This window comes from Cygnus olor, chromosome Z (genome assembly GCF_009769625.2).
Source record: "Cygnus olor isolate bCygOlo1 chromosome Z, bCygOlo1.pri.v2, whole genome shotgun sequence".
Classification (NCBI taxonomy): Eukaryota; Metazoa; Chordata; class Aves; order Anseriformes; family Anatidae; genus Cygnus; species Cygnus olor.
The window spans coordinates 15,335,770-15,358,046 of record NC_049198.1 but is presented as its reverse complement, the minus strand read 5'-3'; the positions used below and the strand labels follow the sequence as shown (position 1 = coordinate 15,358,046).

Genomic DNA, 22,277 nt, shown 5'->3' with positions numbered 1-22,277 from the left:
TTTACTTTTAACGGTTTGAAATACGTTGTTTCTCATCGTTTGTACTACTGAAATGCCTCATACTATTTACTCAAAACCGCCTCCGTTTGAAGTGCAAGTCCTGGCCTTTATTAAGACGTTGCTCTAAGTCTCTTATGGTGTTTCGGAGAACTTCAATTTCCTTGTTTTTCTCCTCCTGGAGATGCTGCAACTTCTGCAAAAATGCAAGAAAAGTCTGTGTTCATAAACATTGGGTAGGATTATCTGCAATATGCTATTGCTAATACAAAATATTAGAATATCTTTCTCAGTATTTTTTATCACAACATTACAAAGATGACTTCCCCAAAATCCTTTTTCTGTGATATCACAAAATTTCCAGCCTATAAAAACAATAATGCATATATAATTTGTATCAGTTATTGATGTCATTACTACCTTAAGTTCCAAAGTTAAAAAATCTGTACTAAAACCACTTCACATGTAGGCTTTTCTTGTTGTTCTTGTCAAAGGTATTAAGGTAAACCCTATCTATACCAACATCAGCACAAAAGACATGAAATTAGTTGTCTAGAGGTGGGAGAGGTGTGTTGGAGACAGTGAAGATGAGCCCTGTAAGACACGGAACTTTTTTCCCCGAAGTTTTATTGTGGAACAAACAGAACACAGTTTCTGTTTGAAAAAGAACTGCTGTTTGAAACAGGCTGTAGCAATAGTTGAGAGTTTGCAGATTAGAGGCTATTAAATCACATACCCTTCGATAGATACTTTGTGGCAAGACAGAAGCATCTGAAAATGACTTTGTTGTTTTGTTCTGGACTCTTGCCAATTTAGCATTGAACTGAAAGAATCAGGAAAGAGAGAACATTAACAGCCCAGCAAGGGGGGAAAAAAAAAAGTATGTTAATACAAGGATATATATATATATTTAATGGATTGTGTACCTGAAAGTAACACTAGCAAATTTATCTACTATTTAATCCTAGGACAATGAAGCTTACTTAGAAAATAATGCATTTATAGAGTATGTTTCTTAAAAAAACAATTCTTCAAAATACTGCAAAAAGCAGATAGTGCAAATATTCTAATCCCAATACATTACACAATATAAATATTTCTGAAATGCTAGATGAAAAGAACACTGTTAAAAAAAATTGTTTCATGTACGCAGGAGGAGAAAATGAACGGATGCTAAAAAATTCTGAAACCATCCCCCTTGCCTCATGTTCCAAGGATAACTCAGCCCAAACACTTTCACACCTTGCTTTTTTTTCAGTATGTGAAAGGTTTAAAGTATTTTCATAATTTTTCTGTAGTCAGGACAGTGTCTTAAAACTTGAGCCATGAAATACATGTTGAATTCAATTACTCAAACCTCTGCAGGATTAGAAGTTTTAAAACTCTTGGACGTTTATTTAAAAAAATAAAATTAAAATAAATAATAATAATAATAATAATAAACCACATTCAAAGCATTTAGAAATACAAAAGATTAAGAATAAACATAAAGTATTAATTTTTATAGCTCAAAAAATAGCAAAATTTTCAAGTAATTTAAACCAAGAACACTGCAAACTTCACTCTCCATATGTATCAGGTTGGACTCTAGATTTCAGAGCAGAAACTACCCAGATACCATTACAGAAGAGAGCATGTGCCACTGATCTTTGTAAAGATGATCACTTTTTAAGTTTCATAGGTTCCGTCACATTAGTTTATGTACTAACTATGAGATTTTTCACTCCACAGTCTTCTAAGTTTACCCAATACGTAATTGATCTTTAACTCAGAATAACACATACCTCTATCTGCAGTTTAATTATTTCATTTTGCTTCTCTTCATCTTGAGTTTTCAGCTGCCTAGTTAGCTCTAGTATTTCCTGTTCTTTTTTCTCTATTTGTTCTCTAAACTCCACCTCTTGTGCTTCAGCTAATAACACAGTAACACCAAATATGATGACTAAACTATAGAATATGATCAGATGAAAAAAATAGTAACAGCATTTCCCAAATATTAGAACTTTCTTGAACAGCAGGTCAGTATTTCACAGGAAAACAATTTCAGTCAAACAAAAGACACATCAAAGCTATGTGGAAACCACCCTGTCCCATGACAATGAGATGAAGTCTCCTTAAAGATGCACCACATTCTACAAAGACTTTGGTTACCTTTTTTAAGCTAAGTGGATAACCAAAAAAATCCTACTTTTCAAGGCTACGTCAGTAATGAAAAGAATATCAATACTGCAGTCAGATGTTTCTTTTTGCAGACTTATTTATCTGCGAAAAAAATGTATGTTGTCATGCTTATTGAGCATAGCTGGAACACCCTCACAGCAGTCTAGCTCACACTTCAGCAATTTTCCACATAGCACTTAACCCAAAATTTCATTCCTTCAGATGTTTAGGTCAAAGTTCCCTGTGTCTGTTCTATCTGTTTTGGAATTTCTGTTCATCTTACCTTGCTGTAATATTACCCCACTGCCATTCTCTAAGGGGAGACCTTGTACTCTGATTTCTTTAAAGGAAGTTGTAACAAGGTGGGGATCAGGCTCTTCTCACAGGCACAAAGTGATAAGATGAGGGGAAATGGCCTCCAGTTGCACTACGGGAGGTTTAGGTTGGGTATTAGGAGAAATTTCTGAAAGCGTTTTGCAGCATTGGAACAGGCTGCCCAGGGAAATGGTTGAGTAATCATCCCTGGAGGCCTTCAAGAAATGTGTAGAGGTAGAACTTAGTAGCATGGTTTAGTGGTGGACTTGTCAGTACTGAAATAAAGGTTGGACTAGGTGATCTTAGAAGTCTTTTCCAGCCTGAATGATTCTATGATTCTATGATTCTGTTCTCTTGATCTAAGATCAAATTCAGTTCAACACTATCCTCTTCGAGCTTTCAAGTGTCTTTGTTTTGTCAGTATGACATCTGTACTCTAAGTAGAAACTGTTTTCCAGTGTTTTCCATTAAGAAGTTGAATTCTTGTATTTGTGCTAGAAGGAGTATAGCTCTTTATAGCTCTTACAGGTTACAACGTGGCTTACCCAACTATGTATCATTCAGTCTTGAGAGAACTTACATTTTTTTCTTATGTTGCAGTTCAACCGTGTTATTTCTAATTTGTGGGCTTCTTCTTTGTTTTGAATTTCTATCATAAGTTTCTCAATCTGATCTTTATATTCCTGTGAATGTAAAAAGCTTCATAAAAATCTTCAGGTTTCTGTGCTTACTTAGAAAGTCTTCTGCAAAGCACAACATTCACGTCAAAATGTACAGTACTCTATAATTCAGTACTGGTTTTATGTTGCATCTGTTCAATTCTAAAATTCCAGTTACTTCTTAAACAACCTGGTGGAAGTCTACAGATGAAAGATGTAGCAAATTTCATTTTATTACAGCCACCAGTTAAAATAAAATTAGGAATTTCACTTATGAGGAGAAAAGGCAAATGTAGAAGTGGTATCCCTTTCCCCAGTCTAGGATATGAGGTGGTGCTGCAGTTAGTTAAGTGACTACATTTTTACCTTACTGGATTTTCGAATGTAGGACTATATAACAGAAATGGGATTTAAGGTATGCAAGGTTGTTAATACTGCTTATACCAAGGATTCCACAACTTTACACTGGCAGCAGTGGAAACATCAGTGGTATTAGTGGTAGTGACGGTGGTGGTGCTGATTTTCAAGTAAACAGTTTGAGCATGCCTATTTTAAGTTTGATCCAATGAGAAATACTCTGGAACTGGAAAGGAATTGGTTGTATTTGCAGAGGTGCTTACTCCAAAGCTCTTGTCAAGAGCCTTCAGTGGTAGGTAGACACTGACCAGAGCAATTCTTTAAGTCACTTACAAAGGCAGTTACTATTTGGCGGTAATAGCATATACAGGGTGGTCAAGTAAGTGCCTTCAGAACATCACTAGCTGTGCATTTATACATAAAAGACATGTATAATCATAATTTGCATACATCTTTTCGAAAGCATTACTTATTCTCAAACTGTCAAGGTAACAGCTCTATTGGTATAAAAGTTTAATATACACTTATGACTACTATAAACACAGGCAAAGGAAACTGGCAATAAGATCCTTAATCCTATGCAGGTAAGAGATATGCAATCATAGCACAGAGATCTAACACAACACGTGGTTAGCCCTGCTCATGTTACCTCCTTTCCAAACCAGAGTGGGATAGATAAAAAGTACAGAGATGGTAACTTGAATTTATTATGAGATATAGAGACCTATTCTTTTTACAGCATTTACTCCCAAAGAAACCACAGACAAAATTCAGACAGTTCTTGATTCCCTGGCAGTAGAGCAGCTATCTTGAATATAATCAAATTATGTGCACTTTCATGTGGAATATTATACTTTAGAATGCGAAGTGGAATTTAAAACTAAATACACACACACACACAAAAAGTGCATCTTATTTCTCAGCACTTTGTAGTTTTGACCTTTTAGGCCCTGTAACACATTCTTATATTGATACTGTCATTAGAACAAATTTTCTCTTTTTACACATGATAATTTAAGGAAAAGTGCAACACTAATGTGATCAATAGCAAACCCAAGAGCATAAAGATATATGAAATACTTCAATAGAGACAGAAATATTGCTATTCCTCTGACTAAAGAATGATCGTTTGTGACGAACCTGTTCACAAGCCTTTAATTTCTCTTCCAAAATGTGAATGTTTTCCTTCAGTCTACCGTTTTCATCTAAATAATAAATAAAAGAGAATAATACACTAAAAGGTACATTTTGGCAGTTATTAGCATGAAAGGAGAATAAGTAAATTACACTTTTTTACTTGCCTGAACTTTACAAAACTTTACATTTTCTAGAGGTGTTAATCTTAATTTACAGAGCTATATAATCTCAGCCTCCCTATTTTGAAAAAGAAAATTCGTAGTATAATCATAATATTTGCTTGGTATTACTAAGTTGAACTGTTTTTACTCTTCTGATTACCGATGCAGTCCAGAAAACCTAGATGCAAAGTTAACTGTCTCAGAAAACAAAAGATTATAATAATGTCCACAGCACTTTCAAATTGGGAGATGCAACTTTTAAAGGACTTGTTTCTCAAAACCACAACTCAGTTAATGTCTGTAAGCTCTTATAAAGACTGTCTACAGCGACAATAATTATGCAAACTGGAAAGCGGTATCTCAAAAACAGAATTCAGAAAAAGCAGTTGCTGCTTTCTTGATTAGTAAAATTCATTTTGAGTATTAAAAACAGCCATATACTTCTAATCTTAGAGGTTTATTAATACTTATGCTAAATTTCATTGAACACACAACAGCTATAAAATAGAGTATAAGCTCTAGAATTAAACTGTGATATAAAGATACTTTGATATATGGTGTGTATAAAAATATAACAAATATTTGTCTATTTAACTTTAAAACAACAGTGAGTAATTGTTGAGTATTTATGGATAACAGCCAAATTTTAATGACATTAAGCTGAGGATTAAGACTGTTTTTACAAAGAACATTGGTAAAAAAAAAAAAAAGAGGCATTAATGCTTAAAGGAACTACAGTTTAGTGATCAAATAATACTTTCTGAAATTTTCTAAAATTTTCTGTGCTGCGCTGAAAAAAAAATTAAATCCAACTACTAATTAAAGATCTCACTGAGACAGAACTTTTATGGGTGGATTCTAAGTAGAATAATAGCAGTAGACATGTATTAAGCACATAGACCTCCAAAATCTGCACAGGATTGATTTTAGATACACTTTGTTTCATCCCTGAAATGAAACAAAGCCAGTGAATTTCTCTCTCTGAAAAAAAAACACACGTTAATATAAAGAAAAACTGTAAATGTCTACTTATTTTAATTTACTGCACAGAATATATAAGAACATTTTTGCTTTTACCTTTCACGTTGCAGTGATTTTCAAGAGTTTGTGTTAGACCCTTGATCACATTCTGTAGGGCAGTGCATTCTAGAAGAAATGAGAAATCCAGTAGTTTTAAATAACTTCCTCACCACTTTAATTTTGGAATTCATTATAGCAATTGAAGAAGAATAATGAACACCAGGTTTAGGCAACATTTTAAAAACACAATAAAAATGCAAGAGAAAAACATACATTTTTGAGTAACAGACTTTAGAGCATAAATCCTTCTGTTTGGTCTTCCAAGAATATTCAATCCACATTTTTTGGAATAGTAGGAAAAATATACTGCTTTACCCACTGTAAAGGTGATTTAAACTCTTTTTAAAGAATCAGTGTTGTCTTTCTCTTTGTGAGTTAACCTTGTTTAATTCATCACACGACTTTGAAGAAGGACATTTTTGCACAAGTAACTTACAGAATATATTATTTTAAAGCTTACTTGCACTGTATAAATCAGCTTAGAGATTTGTAGCCTTCTGTTAACAGACCACAAGAATTCAGAAAAAGTAAAGAAGCTATACACAGTGTTGTTCTAAGATTGGGCGTTTAAAATAATAATTTAAATGTGAATTACTTCATATTTGGGATTTTGCTTACTTAGCAACCTTGTCATCCCATGTATCTGCATGTGAAGGTGAACTTCAGGCAAAACAATGGCATGCTAAAGGAAAGCCTGTTGAGCATTTTGTAGGCAGCTATTTAAACAGCAAACATTGGGCATGTATAGGAATTACTGTTCATTTGGGGAAAAAAATACAGTGAACACAGTGTATAGGACAGGGCTTTGAAAAATGATAATAAGCCAGTTATTATTGGATAGATTTGTGAGTTTCCAAATAGTGTATCAAGCACTCTGGTAATCACCATTAAATTCCACAATCTATAAAGGGAGGAAGAGAACACTGGAGAACTCTGGTACACAACATTATCTGCAAATAAATATTTCAATAAAGGAAGTTTAAAAGCAAAATAAATTACTTTTCTACATTAAATTAGTTTTGTCTGCTGCAATGTTTTAGTTCTTAAAGGTTGCTGACAATATCAGTGCTGAAGACACAGTTCCAGGGTGTCTAATTGCTTAACAGTTAATGACATTTATTAAACATTTTCCTATCTTAATACAGCAAGGAAAACACCGTTTAGCTTACAGAAGCCGGCTAAATACTAATTTTAAGGCTGTTAATTATGTAAGTTTTACATACAATGAGTATTACAATTTGATAAAAAGTATATAAAGGTATGAAAACTAACAACAAGCTTACAAAAATTGAGTTGCATACTTAACAGCAGTAAAAATGAACATGAAAAAATCCATTGCGGGCTCTGAGAAACGGTGCTTTCCTAAAATGTCCTTTGTCATTAGTTTTCATGTGTTTGTCCTCCTATCACATGAATTGCTAAAAGATATATTCTTCAGAACAGGAACATTTAAACTGTCAGTGGAGGAGACCTAGCCTCTATCAAACATTTAGCTGACCTCCACTCTGAAGATGTGGCCATTTCAAATTCAGTCAAGCTGTTGACTTCAGAAAATCTCTTTGTATGTGCTTCCTAGAGACCATTTACAACTCGCTACTAAATTTTCAAGACTCAAATTGACACTCCCAAAACTGAACAAGACTTCTCCTACTATATCTCCTAAGAGATAACTGCTGCTCTGTAATAAAAGCTGATGTCAGCCTCTCTGTTCTGTAACCATGCTGTTTCCTTCTGTTGGTGATTAAAGATGCTTTGCTGTAATGAAAAAGGCAGAGACTGGGAAAGACACTGTGAAAGAAACTGAGATGTAGATGGGAGGAGCAGGACACAGCAGAGCTAGGCGTGCCTTGGAAGATAGATGACAGAACTGTGAGTCAAGAAGCAACTAATGGCGAAGAGGAGTGGCAGCTGCCTAGAGAAAAAGGACAGCAGTGGTAAGATGAAAAACATACAACGAAACATGCAGCAAAGTGAGGTGGATAAACAGGAAACTCAGGACAGGATGAAGGCAGGACAAAAGAAATCAGGCTTTAAGGATAATGTGAGTCCAACCACTCACATCAACCTTTCTTAATTCTATCATATCTGAATTATGAATGCTCGTAATCATAATTCGTCTTGAATACATGTGTAGGTATACAGTTTCTTCCCAGAAAGAGGAGGTGGAGAGAATACGGAGTGATATAGTGATCTGGGGATAAAACTACCATCATCTTTCTAGCTATAGAAAATCAAAATCTTATCATGAATGAGACAGGATGCTGTCGGAAAAGGAAGGACTGTATGGACTACTATAACATTATATTTTCATTAAATACTATTTTTATCTCTTCTGTTCCTTGTAGCCTTATCAGTAAAATGACAAAACTTTCAAAGACTGAGAAGACTGGGAACACAAAAACTGAGGTAGCTTAGTCTTGAAACTTTGCTTTCTATTTTCAGAGTACCACTGCATTTCTGAAGTTGCTTTTAATTCCCGCAGCTGATAACGTTATGCTAAATAACAGTTCCTTGTCTCACAAGGCCAAAGGTCTGTTGACAACTGTAGATCCTATAATTAAAGAATATGTCACAAATAATGGAGTAAGGATGATGAATTATGATTCCACCTCCAAGATTCAGTTTTCCACTCAAACCTTTTGACCTTGTAACCTACCGTTCCATCGGTTGCTATTCACTCAGCTGAGTGTTAGCCGCCGACATTCTCCTGTTCAATTCCTCCAACACAGCAGTAGAGGGAGCAGGAGCAGCACAGAAACATTGCCTGCTCTCAGTTCCTATGCTAGGTAACACACCGTATCAACAGCATTTGCAGAAAAATCCCATTCAAAATCTGAAGCTTTAGGTCAGCATGCCCATTTCTACCGACACATTCTATTACAAATTTTCTCCCCTTTGAAAATGCAGAAGATAAACTCAAATGCTTGTAATTCTTACACAAACTGTAAACATCTATTCATTTGAGTAAACAAGGGTACAGCAGCCAGTCTTACAATGAATCACAGCTATTCAGGTGAAAGCCACTCTTTTGTCTAGTCCCGAGAATATTTCCTTATCTTTACTATCTTTAAAAGATAAATATTGACAAATTGCTTCTGTAATTATAGTTGTGACTGGACAGAATTAGTGGGCACCTGGTTTGGCTTGGCTGCATTAAGGAAGAAAAAACAAAATTTTACTAAATGGTTGCAGCTTTGTAGATCACTGGTATTAGCATCTGTTATGGATTTTGTGTGGCTCCTTCTCTGTACAGAACACTCCCTACATTCAGAAAGACTGAACAGCCTAACAGATCTTTTCCCGTGTTTAATTTATAATTTATTGCAGTGTCTTCCATCTGAACTTAGAACTGAAAATATTTGCTTTTTTTCTTATAGGGCAAGTGCATCAATGACCTTTTTTTTTTTTTTTTTTTTTTCCCTTTAACATCTTTAAAACCATAGTCAACAAATATTTAATCCCAAAGATGCTAAGAAAATGTCATGTCTTTCCCATTCTTGTTACTTGGAAGCAATATCTACAGCTACAGAGCAAGTTCTGCAAGAAATATTTGAAAAAAGTGAAGTAATTATTGGCCAAACTAAACAAAAACAAACCCAAAACACTATTTCAGTCAAAATAGAACCACCTTAAGTTTTCTGTGGAAACAATACAATTGCTTTTTTTAAAAAAACTATGGTATATTTTTGTTCAGAACTGTAGTCTGCACCACAGGACTCCATTTAGTCAGCACAGAAAACACTTAGGAGGAGAAAAAAAAATGTTTTAAGTGTATCTGCAAGGATTTACACTAAACAAAAACTGTGGTCCTGAATCTCACTTTGGTTTAGCAAAGAGCATATTAAGACAAAGCAAAGCCTATTTATTATCTTTCAGAAAATGTATACACTTACCAACTTGCTCGTCTTTTTTTACCTTATATTTGGTTAGTGTTTCACACTCATCTCCCCCTTGAGTTTTATACATTTTATTTCTTCCTTTGCATATCCCACTCTTCTTGTACCTTACGGATTTCCAAAGAGACTTCTGGCAATCAAGGATTTCATGGAGCCCTCACGTTCTCACTGATACTTGTTGGAGATTTCTTGGGGCATGAAATGTGATTCTCATTTCTGTTTCTCATACTAACAAAGAGTTCTTCAGCAAGAATAAAATTCCACTTCCTGCACCCCACCAGCACTAGCAGCCACAACTCCTTGAGGGTAGGCAGAACAAGAGCCTTCCCTTCCACGCTGCTCTTGCTCTCTGCTCCTTTGCTGAAAGCAGCATGTTTATTTGGAATCATATGTGAAACATTCACCAGCATGTGGTCTCTCATGTTTTTCCTTAGCTGTTCTGTGAATTGCTTTGTGGTCTACTGTTAAGCCTTATAGTCTAAGGCTGAGTTGTTTATCTGTCCTATAAGTTCATTTGCTCCTGTGTTAAATTTGTAGTAAGATGAACGTAAGAATGTTATTCAATTTGAGAATGTACATACATTAAGAATGTATGTTGACATTGTTCATTGAAAAATTGATGCAGCTGTCCAGACCCAGCAATTTCAGCTTTTGGACCAACTCTTCTACAGATACTCTTGGGAAAAGTGGCTAAGCTGGGTTCTGGGAAGTGGTTTAGGACATGAGGCTAGAAGAAATCTTTTTTTCCAAGCCACAGCTGGCCCTATCATTATATTAAAGCCATTCTCACAGCCAGTGTCTGTTAGGATAACTCTTGCCAGAGTAAGAATGGAAGTATCAATGCTGCTTTTGGTCTCATACATCTTCTCCAGTTCTGCACAGGACTCCTTTATATCTCCACCAATAATAACAAGTGGTTTTTAATGCCACAGTGCTTTGACTTTCAGAAAAAGTTCTACAAAGAATCAAACTATTTGACATAGCACTTCCAGTGTTCTGATTCTGAATATACAGTATGCTACTAATTTAATCATAAATCTGTCTTCTGAAGGTTGAATGTTGCAGGTGAATTTGATAAAGTTACAAAGATTACTACCATCAATTTTAAAAAGAAAAAGCAAAATGCCTTAGAAATATTTTATAATTATTCTAATTTTTAATTACTAAAAAAGCTGTAATGACCTTTTGAAATATTTTTAACATTACAATCACTGCTGATCTCCATTAACATGGTAACTTTTGTTCGGCTGTGAAACTGTTGCCTGATCGCCTTTAATGAATGCAGTTCAAAAATGTTACGTAAACTCTTCAAGTATTGTGGTGTGCTAGAGTTCTACTGGAATACCTTATTAACCTAATAAAATGGCTTTAATAATTACATTAATTTCTAAATATATTTTTGCCCTTGGCATCTCTCGTTTATCTTATCACCAAGTAGCTTTCAGAAACACTTCTTGGATGTTCCACTGTGTTCCAAGTTCCCCCCTTTGATTTTTCCTTTACTGCTACTAGCAGCTTTGTAATCTTTTACTTTTAGACAAGAATTCTCGGCTTCTAGCAATTCTGTTTCCTATCAATATCCTTACCAATTTGTACAACTACTACAACATGAGTATTTTTGAGATGTGTTGTTGTTGCCTTTTTTTCCACCATTCCATCTGCTGCTAAACAGCTCGAGGTCGCTCTCCTCAGTTTTATCAGCATAACTATCGCCTCAAATCATTTCACTCAGTGAAATATCTCAGTGATGCGAGGCACCACTATTTAAGAAGCCTAAATCTCTCTACTGAATTCCATCTGTTTTCAGTCTATTCTGGTTACAGTGTCCTTGCTGCAGTTTTCCCAGCTGGTCTGACTTCCTGCATTGTCTCTTGTGCATTCTCTGCTATTTTTCATACCGCAGGTTTTATGGAAAGAATAAATTCTTCTTTCTATCAATTTTTTCCTTTCCCTCTTTAAAATCTCTTTTGTATAAAAACTCACCTCTTTGTTTTCATCACTAATGAAGCTTCTTGGTCTGTTTCTGAATGCTTATTCTTCATTGTCTTTTGTGATTAATAGAAAAACAAATGACTCTAATGAGTCAGATCAAAGTTCCACTATCCCCTTTCTTAGTACCCAGTAGAAGACACTTCAGGAAAGAGTAAAAAAGCTGGACAGACACTGCCATAATGCATCCTCTCATCTTCCAAAAAACATAAATAAGGAAGATCTGAGTGAGAGGTACTGTCTTTGTGTTAAATACTTGGGGAGTCTTGGGGAGGTTCTAGCTGATTGGAAGCTAGCCAATGTTATACCCATCTACAAAAAGTTCTTGAGAGAAGACGTAGGAAATTACACAGGTTAGACCTGTTAGTCTAACCTCAGTGCCTGGAAAGGTTATGGAGAAAATTATCTTGGATGCCACTGAAAGGCATTTAAAGAACTAAGCTATTATCAGACATAGTCAAAAAGGGTTCACGGGGAGAAAGTTCTGCCTTAGTAACAATGAACTGGGTGATGAACTGGCTGAAGGGCAGAGCTCAATGGGTAGCAGTGAATGTGACTACATCTGGCTGGCTTCTGGTCACTGATGGTGGCTCAATTCTAGGCCAGTTCTGTTCAACATTTTTATCAATATGCTGGATGCAGGAGTGGAAAGCATCTTCAGCAGGTTCACTGACAATACTAATCTGGGAGGTGATTTGGATTCTCCAGAGAGATAAGACTTTGCAGAGGGATCTCGACACCTCAGAGCACTGGGCAATCATCAACGTCATGAAATTCAGTGAACGAAAATGCTGGATGCTTCACCTGTGATGGAGCAATGCCAGACACAGGCACAGCCTGGGAGACCAGTGGCTGGGGAGCAGATCAGCAGAACAGGATCTGGAGGTGCTGCTCAGCAGCAAGCTCAACGTAAGCCAGCAACATATCCTGGCAGCTAAACTGCTTTTGAGGGTGCATTAAACACAGCATAACCAGGCAGTCAAAAGAGGTGATTCTCCTGCTATATTTAGTGCTGGTGCAACTTCACCTTGAATATTGGGTGCAGTTCTGGTCTCCACAATATACAAATGATGTTAAGGTCCTTGAAAGCATCCAGAGGAGGGCAACAAAGCTGGTAACAGGGCTGGAAGGCATGTCCTGCGAGGAGAGGCTGAGGACACTTGGGTTGTCTAGTTTAGAAAAAAGGAGGCTCAGAGGTGACCTTGTTGCTCTCAGCAGGGGAGGTGGAGAGAGAGGTGTTGGTCTCTTCTCTTATTATAGGATGAGTGGGAATGGCATGAATCTGCACCGGGGAGGTTCAGACTGGACATGATGAACAACTTCTTTACCCTGAAGGTGGTCAAGCACTGTTCAGTGCTTCCTAGAGTGCTTTCTCTCCTAGTGCTTCCTTTCCAAGTGCTTCCTCTCAGCCTTCCTAGAGAGGTGGTTGGTGCCCCACACCTGTCAGCGTTCAAGAGACATTTCAATAATGCCCTCACCGATATGTTTTAACTTCAATTAACCCTGAAGTGGTCAGGCAGTTTGATCTTTGAAGGTCCCTTGCAAGTGAACTATTCTGTTCTGTTCTATTCTATTCTAATAAACATGATAAGGTTTTCTTACATGTTTTTTTTCTGTTGTTGTTGTTGTTGTTGTTGTTTTTTGTAATCTTTTTGGACTAATATATACTTCTGATATCCACAAGCTTCTTTGGGAATTCAACAACATAATTTTGTAATGTGTGGATTTTTTGTAATTTTCTTTGCTTTAAATCAATCAACCAGTTTGATTTCCATCAAGTTCTTATCACAATCGTTACCTAGTCTCTTTCTCTACACTATAATTTTACAGCTATCAGTCATACCAGATGTATTTTTTTTCACTTCAGGGTGAAAAGATATCAGTCAACTTAAGTTTTTCTTTAGATGTTCCACTAGTATGGCCATGTTTCTGAGGGCCCCAAGCACATCCTTCCCCAATCCTCTCCTTGGTGTTTGGTTGGGCTCAGGGCCAGCTCAATGCCCCTGAAAAAAGCTGTTTCAAGGTTAGATGATAACTTGGAAATAGCCACCCCTCCTTCACTTGGGAGCTGCTTTTAAGCTATGGTTCTTGCCTTTTGTCTAACTTGAGCTAAGTCACAGCTGTGTTGCGGCTGTACCTGTGCCTAGCCACATACCCCATTGATCTCTGCACTGGTTCCAACCAAGGGAGTGACTTCTGCCTTGATTTCAGACCTGCCTCATCACCGTGAACCTACTGGGGATGAAAAGAACATATCTGGCCCCTGTTATGGGTTCTGGATCTGATCCTGACTTGTCCTCTTGCCTTGACCTTGGACCTGTACAATCACTGTGTACTTTTTTCGGTACTGTGGAATTTTGTCTGACCTTGGCAGCACTGGGCCAGCCCTGCATGGGTATGGTGGGACTGGGTCCCTGCTGTTGAGGACCCTGCCTCTGTGAGTCTTGATACATTATTAGTTCCCAACTCTCTGTCCGTTGCTCCTCCCTGACAATAAAAAACCTTTCTGCCTTCTCTGTTATTTTTTTCTAGTTCTGATATGTCCATTTTAACATGTGGGGATGTGAACATGTATGAAAATCATGGACTTTAAAGGGACAAGATGTTACTTCCATAATCATGCCTACCACTATTTTTGCTTATATGACTACGGATATTTTCAGAGAACTGTCCACAAGTACACCAAGACCTTTTTCCTGAGAAGCAGCCAACTAGAGCCAACTGCTGTTTATATATGAAGTCTCCCATATGCACTGCTACTGATTTTCACCTCCTCATTTTATCACCTTGTCGTTCTGTATCATGAGATCCTCATTGTAAATGAACAGATCAGTATCACCAGCAAACTTCACTTACTCACTCAGAAGTTTTTCCAATTCATTTGTGAATACGCTGAATTACTTGCGTCCCAGAAAAAGTCTGAGTGAACCTACTGGCAACCTCACTTCAGTGTTCAACTAAGTTTACTTCTACGCTGTTTCCTAACTTTTATCAAGTTAATCTGTCAAAAGCTCTACAAAAAAATGCACCTTTCAGCAACTCTATGAACTACAGGAGAATAAGAAACCACAAAGCCTTCACAGCATAAAATCAATGATGAATACTAAATATTATTTCTCTTTTTGTCAAATACCCATCTGAAAAGATATACTTCTAGAAAAGAAGTATTAAAAAAAATCTTAATTTAATAGTTTTCACTTTAATTACTCCTTTATTTGACAACTGTTTTATTGTGACGTGGATGCTTAAAATTCCCACCTGTAAAACAGTAAAAAGCCATTTCTTTACTTAGCTTCCACGGAACAGTTTGAATCTTTTTAATATTGATATAAACTTTTATTATCATTGCTAACTGTTCAGCACCATAATGATACCTGCTATACAAAGTAAAAGAAATATGACCAAAACTCTGATCACAATAAAGGTGATAGTAACACAAGTGAAGCCTACAGAATAAACTTACAACAGCAGTATTGGCTTAATTGAACTCAAGCTTGAAGAATTACATGGTATTCTTTAACACCTTGTAACTGAGTTGGAAATGCCACTATGATAGAAACTTGATAGTGACATTATAAACTGAAAATGGGCTGTCACATTGTTTAATTCTGACCTCTTCAGAGATTACATTTCACACAGATACAAAGTCTAATCACTTTGGACAGATCTCCAGTCCTTGGGAAGTCAAATAAATGTATAGGCAAAACAAACACTCATATTCCACCAATGCCAAAGGTCCTTAAAACAGCCCAGAATTAATTTAAGTAAGCAATATTCAAAAAGGAATACTAAAACTTTAATATCCCTGTCAGCATGGTAGAAAATGTATTCCAGCCCCTGAACTGGGTTATCCTAAACAAACCAAATCACACAAACAACTAAGAAAAATAATTCTTCGTGTTATCTCAGAAGACCACCAGTCTGACATCCCATCTCTAATTACAGGCAAACTTTGACATTTCAGAAGACAGTGGAACAGGCGTTCAAAAATACATCTGGCTCATTTTTCAGTTGGCAAAACACTTCTGTCAACCAGATGAAACATGACATTTGCCATATTGAAAACAACGGAACAGCTCAGCCAGACACATGGTAATGCCAATGCTGATCTTACTTTTCCCAAATGTTGGCCCTATTGTTCTACACAGATATTCGAGCTGCTTGTTGATTAACACAAGTCACAGTTCTAACACTTTAAGTAGAACTACTGGTGTTAGTTTGCTTAGAAATGCTGGCAATTGTAAACTGCAGCTGTTCATAGGAAGCTCAAAAGGTAAAGAAAAGAAAAAGGTAAGCACTTGGGATCAATAATGTCATCAGGTGTCTCAAGCTTAGGTGACCCTTTTCCTCCTTCCCTGTTTCCTTGGAAAAACAAGTAATGCAATCAACAGAAAAAATATCACAAAGTTTTTCTTTCATAGGTATTGCATGTGCTTAAAAATCTAATAAAGTGGGTGGATACTAAACTCAAGTGGAAAATAGTTACTTTAATACAGTTCTCAAAATATATCTGTGAATTAAATTTATCTGTTTTGAGAAAATGAGGTGGATTCCATTACTTGGCACAAGACTAAGCATCACTATTTTTCACGCAGTATCTTAGATCCTTGCTACTGTATTTCTGTATTTTATATGTCTGAAAATAATGGAAATACTTATCAGAACTTCCTGAATACAAGCAAAAACAGACTTCTTAAAAGACAAACAAACAAACAAAAATCAACCAAAAACCTTACCTTCTTTTACTGATTCCTCCTTTGATTGGCTTAATGATAACAACCTGTTAGATTTTTCCAGCTGAAGAACCAGTAGATTGTTTGCTTCACTAATTTCTGATATTTTCTAGAAAATTGGAAAAAGACTAATGTTACATTAATATCTTTTGATATAAATTTTGAATTTTGAGTTTTAAATTGATATAGAAATTAACATTGACACAATACTGCAGTCAAAAGCCTGTGTTATTTGACTTTCTGGAAATTTCACCATAGAATATAATGTCTTGGGTTGAAATGGGCCTTTAAAGATCAACCAGTCCAACTCTCCTGCAATGGGCAGGGACATCTTTTACTAAAGTAGGTTGCTCGAAGACTTTGACCACTTCCATTGATGGAGCATACACAACCTCTTTGGGCAACTTGTTCCAATGTCTTATGCTTCTCATTGTAAAAAATTTCTTCCCTATATCCAACCTAAATTTACCCCCTTTCAATTTAAAACTGTTGCCCCTTGTCTTGTCACTACAGGCTCAGGTAAAAAGTCTTTCTCCATCTTTCTGATAAGCTCCCTTTATATACTGAAAGGCCACTGTAAGGGCTCCCCGGCGCCTTCTCTTCTCCAGGCTGAACAACCCCAACGCCCTCAGCCTCTCATTGGAGAGGTGCTGCAGCCTTCTGATCGTCCTTGTGGACATCCTCTGGAATTGCTCCAACAGGTCCGTGTCCTTCTTGTACTGGGAACCCCAGAGCTGAACACAGGACTCCAGGTGGGGTCTCATGAGAGCAGAGCAGAGGGGGACAATCACCTCTCTTGCCCTCCTGGCCATGCTGCTTTTGATGCAGCCCAGGATACAGCTGGCTTTCTGGGCTGCAAGTGCACATTGCTGGTTCAGTTTTTCATCCACCAGTATCCCCAAGTCCTTCTTGACAGGACTGCTCACAATCAATTAATCACACAGTCACCCAGGTGCAGGACCTTGCTCCTGGCATTGTTGAACTTCATGACATTCACATTTTAGACTTGAAAGACCATGCAGTTGATAGTTTACTCTGCTGAACGAAGAATACTACTTACTTCACTACTTATAAGCTAGTTCTTTCTTCTGAATTCTGTAGTCTATATTCTACATTATTCCTCAGTTAGTTTCTGTCTACTGTTTTGTGTAAGAGGCTGCTGATGCCTTCACTGAGCACCAAAGTGAGTAATGTGTGTGAATGGGAATTGGTATAATATATTTTTTCTATGAGAAAAATATTTCTTTCAGGTGTCCAATCTATATTATCCCTAGTATGGACTTACTGAACAGGATCCATTACCGGAGAGCTGGTCAATGTGGGTCTAACAAGAATTACAATACCAATTTTTCTCAGTGGATCAGTCTCCTAAGAACTGACAAATAGAGAGCTCAATGCATATGGAATACAAGAACAGATGCTTCTGTTATAGTAAAGATATTTTTCTAGAAAAAAAAGGAACAATTCCTGAAAGGAAAGTCCAGCCAAGCTCTGTAATACTGGTATCACCAATAAATGTTTTTGTTACAAAAAGGTATTCCGCACTTCTCCTGAGAAGCCAAAGTTGGCCTCAGCACCATTAAAATTCCAGTATAGAAAAAGAAGCCTTCTCAGATTCCACAGACTTTGCAGAGAGATCTCTCAAATCAAAGAGCTGAGCAATGACCTGCTGCATGAAGTTCAACAAGAGCAAGTGCTGAATTCTGCACCTAGGATGGGGCAACGCTGGCTGTATGTACAGACTGGAGAAAAAGAGGTTGGAGAGCAGTCCCACTGAAACAGATTTGGGGATTCTGGTTGAGGATGAGTTGGATATGAACACTTGGTTTGTTCCTCCTAGAGCAGAGCAGGCTGAGGGGAGGCCTCATGGCGGCCTGCAGCTCCCTCACGAGGGGAGCGGAGGGGCAGGCGCTGAGCTCTGCTCTCTGGGGACAGCGACAGGACCTGAGGGAACGGCATGGAGCTGGGACAGGGGAGGGTCAGGCTGGGTGTTAGGGAAAGGTTCTGCACCCAGGGGGTGGTCAGGCACTGGGACAGGCTCCAAGGTCAAGTCACCGAGCCTGCCAGAGTTCAAGAAGCATTTGTACAACGCTCTCAAACCCATGCTCTGATTTTTGGGTGGTCCTATGTGGAGCCACGAGTGGGACTCGACGATCCTTCTGGGTCCCTTCCAACTTGGGGTATTCTGTGATTTTATGATTCTATTAAATCACTAGTATCACTCGGAGATACTGTCAATACAAACACTTTCCAAACAAAAGTATTGTTATTACAAGGCATATTAGTAAGCCAAAACCACTTAGAAGAAACTTTGAAATGATAAGCTTATTAAAACATCACAAAATATTTGTAAATAGGGATTTCATTTTTTAAAAATTATTTTTTACTTTCCTCACTTACCTTTTCTATCTCTGAGAAGTTGTCTAAAAGTTTATCAAGATTCACCACACTGATTTTCTTCATGGCTGTGGTTCACTTATATCTGGAAGATTTCATCCAGTGATCAATGTGTATATTAAAAATAGATCTATGAATGTATGTATTTCCCATTCACACTATATCAAATGATTTCATATGCAAAAAGGTAAGGAGAACAGAGAATACCTTTTAAAAAATATTATTTTTTTTTCATATTAATCGAAACTTCAACATGAGCTCAGGCATTTCTAAGAAATTAGATGAATATCAGAAAACCCAAGGCAAATCTATCAAACTGTTAGATGACATCATAGAATTTGGATTTTTTGTTTTTGTGATTCGGAAATAAACCTGAATCCTCTCCAGAGACACAATGACACTATTTTACCTAAAAATATCAGCAATCTGCACATAGGATGCTTTTAAAACATATGACCTACTTCTTTTTATATATACTGCTAAAACAGATTGGTTATCCTAGTCTCACTTTAAAGAGCAGGAAACTGAATCAATTGAAACAATTACTCATTCTCCGCTATGCGTAATTTATTGGCAACAGATGAATTTCTGTTAATTTTGATTAACTTAAAAAATGTTTCTTAAGTAAATGAGCTTTTATGAGGCACACATTAATGCAAGATACAGACCTTTTAACTGTGAACATGCTCTAACTATTGAGGCTTCAAGTTACATACATCTTTTCTTATAAACAATTTGCATTAATATCAGTGATGAGACACTGCTGCATATATACCTTACAGTATGAATAAAAATACAGTCTTTTGAGGCACATCCATATAATTCCAGATTATTAACACAATTCCTATTTTTACTAGAAACTCTACGTACAGAATCTTCAACATGCATTTGCAAGATGAATTTGAAAGAAACAATATGAGCATTTCAAAAAATATCTAAAATATCTTTGAATATCAGGCTTCATCAAATAATGATTCCAATACCAGATACAGCATGTATTCTGGACAAAATCATCAGTTCTCGGTGGAAGTATAAAAATTGTCTTTTTATAAATAGTAAAAAGATGAAATGAGAGAGCTGAACCAGAAGATAGAATGTGTGCACTACCCAGAAACTGAAGAGATTTCCAGACAGATGTACTTAAAATGAAGTTATGCTGAAATATACATGTAAATGAACAAGTGCTGACCAAGAACCAAATGGAATTTTCTCATTCATTCAATATTTACAGTTCTTTATGTAAATGCAGCTTCTTTAGCAAACAGTACAATAAAGACATGAGTTTTGTGTGTTTAATAATTTTGTCTTGTATCCACTGTTTCCTTTAGTTAGCATTAGAAGGATCAATGCTAATTTGTCAGGTGAAGATAATGAGCTTTTAAAAAAATCAATGGTTTTTAAGAATATGCCTAATATTAAAGAACTAAGTTAAGTTAGTTATTTTCTTCAAAGTTAGCAATCTTAATGACCTGCAGCTGTTATTATAATGCAATGAATTGTTAAAATGGAGTTTGAAATATTTATTTAGGACATTCAATTTTGTAAAGCAATTAAGTACGTTAATAATTTATTAGTCAATAATCTAAATGTAGACTATGAAAACCCTGATCTTTCTAGTCCTTATCATGGGCAGTATCTTAAATGATTTTCTGTTTCACTGTCCCATCTCATCATGCTCTTAAAGCTCTATTTTGCCCTCTAAATTTTGACTGAGGATGGAAGCTCAGGGAGCTGCCACATTGTATGCTGTTTTGTTTGTGTGTTTCCCTATTCCATGGCATCATTTGTTTATGTAGAAGGCAGGATGTGCTCAGCACTCAGCAGTGTTAGGCAACAGTGCCACTGGGAATACAACTCCTGCTGAACAAAAACAATAAATTAAAAATAATAAGATGTATTATTAATGTTTTATTTTTCCAGTAGGAAAATTCATCACTTTTTGTATAATTATTGTTACATATGTAATGTCCTCCAAAGACACTTTTGTGAATTCCCTATTTTTATTTTACTAGGTGGAGAACTAAAGAATTAACATGTATTTTCAGCAGTCATAAAACCGATGCCTATATTTAATCTCCACCCCCTCATCTCTCACCGTTGTTTTTTAAGTATTGTTTCTGATGGTTTCGGAGGTTTCATTTTTGTTTTGTGTAACAGTGAAACCTGTATTTATAACTGGAAAACCCTGAGAAACTCTGATTTTTTCACAGCACACCTCATCTGAATGTGATAGTTACCCAGTAGATGGCCTCACCGTTTTCCTGACCTCCACCCACCCTTCTTTAGGGTAGGCACCTGACATTCCCGTGCTTTATTACTCACTCTTTGGGGACCCTCTGGGCACGTACAACACTGTAGGCGGACCAAAGTGACTGGCACCCGGGTAGCCCCCAGAAGCAGGGCAAATCACACTGCCCCAAATGATTTCACAGAGCCCTTACCACGAGGTGGAGGTAAGGGCCCCTGCACCCCACCGGCCCTGCCTGTCCCCCCAAAAACCCCACAGCCTGTTGGCAGCCTGTGCCCTGAGTCTGAGTGAGGTCCTTTGGGGGGGCTCAGGTCATAACCAAGAGAGGGCACCGGTAGCTTCTCCCCTGGGCCCCGCCGCCTTGCCTTGCCCCACGTCCCCTCACGGCTGCCTGCAGCTTTTCCCTCAGTGGGCTTCGGTGAGGAGCATGGCGGCCTGTGGCCCTGGGGCGGGAGGCCGGCTCTGGGAGCAGGGTTGCTTCCACCCTCCTTGGCCATGATGTGCCTGGGGGAGTGGGACAAGCGGGTGCCTTTGTCATGACAGCACCCCAAGGGCAGTGACTCTGCCCCTCTGCTTCCCCCACAAAATAAACAGAACTTGAACACCTCAGCAGAGCACCTGTCAAGACCCTGATTTCGCTGCCTGTGTAGTGCATGAGTTATCTCATCAAATGGCTCCTGACATCAACATTAATGTTAGGTGAGGGGGAATTTCACGTCTGAATATTCCTTTGAACAGAGGTGAATAGACTTCATATGGGAGCAGGTCTGTGAGTGACAGAGAGATCGATTGATTCCCATTATCTCCAGTTTCTAAGTATTTATACTGTGCCTGTAGCTATGGTTACCAAGCAGTGATACTGTCCGTGCAGATCACTTCTTTCGCTGAGGTAAATGACCACAAAGGGCTTCTGAGTAAGGTTTCCATGATAGCCATGTTAGTGGAGAACCATGCTACAGGGCCTGTGGAGGTCGAGCTGGAGCTCACTACAGCAGTCAGGACATTATCTGCTCTGTAGGAAGGCTGCTATTTGGGGGCGTGGTGTGTAAGTGCTGCTGCAATGCTCGTAGTGATGGAAGGTTGTGCTGCTGCTTTGGGTAGGCTGGGAAACTGAAGAATCTGCTTACAAATGAGACGGAGCAAGTTAC

At 37.4% G+C, this 22,277-nt stretch overlaps 1 protein-coding gene across 2 annotated transcripts; it reads right to left on the bottom strand.

Annotated features, from left to right (window-relative positions):
* Positions 1-56: 56 nt before the first annotated feature.
* Positions 57-22,255, bottom strand: CCDC152 (coiled-coil domain containing 152). 2 transcript variants are annotated; one of them, XM_040540097.1, is made up of 9 exons: positions 21,977-22,255; positions 18,885-18,966; positions 16,488-16,593; positions 5,864-5,932; positions 4,629-4,693; positions 3,053-3,155; positions 1,782-1,909; positions 734-820; positions 57-193 (listed from the first exon to the last, which is right to left on the bottom strand). In XM_040540097.1, exons 2-9 carry the CDS (start codon positions 18,945-18,947, stop codon positions 71-73), a joined length of 744 nt encoding a protein of 247 aa, XP_040396031.1. In that variant the 5' UTR covers positions 18,948-18,966; positions 21,977-22,255; the 3' UTR covers positions 57-70. The 2 variants fall into 2 exon arrangements, with proteins under 2 accessions (XP_040396031.1, XP_040396032.1); XM_040540098.1 differs by lacking the exon at positions 21,977-22,255 and adding an exon at positions 21,323-21,934.
* Between the last annotated feature and the right edge of the window lie 22 nt (positions 22,256-22,277).

Excerpts from the sequence above, each read along its gene's own strand:
- CCDC152 (XM_040540097.1), bottom strand. The coding sequence starts at position 18,947 with ATGAAGAAAATCAGTGTGGTGAATCTTGATAAACTTTTAGACAACTTC. Across the intron at positions 3,156-4,628 it reads AATTAAAGGCTTGTGAACAG|GAATATAAAGATCAGATTGA; the intron begins GTTCGTCACAAA and ends TTACATTCACAG. Across the intron at positions 194-733 it reads CACAAAGTATCTATCGAAGG|AAGTTGCAGCATCTCCAGGA; the intron begins GTATGTGATTTA and ends GCATTTTTGCAG.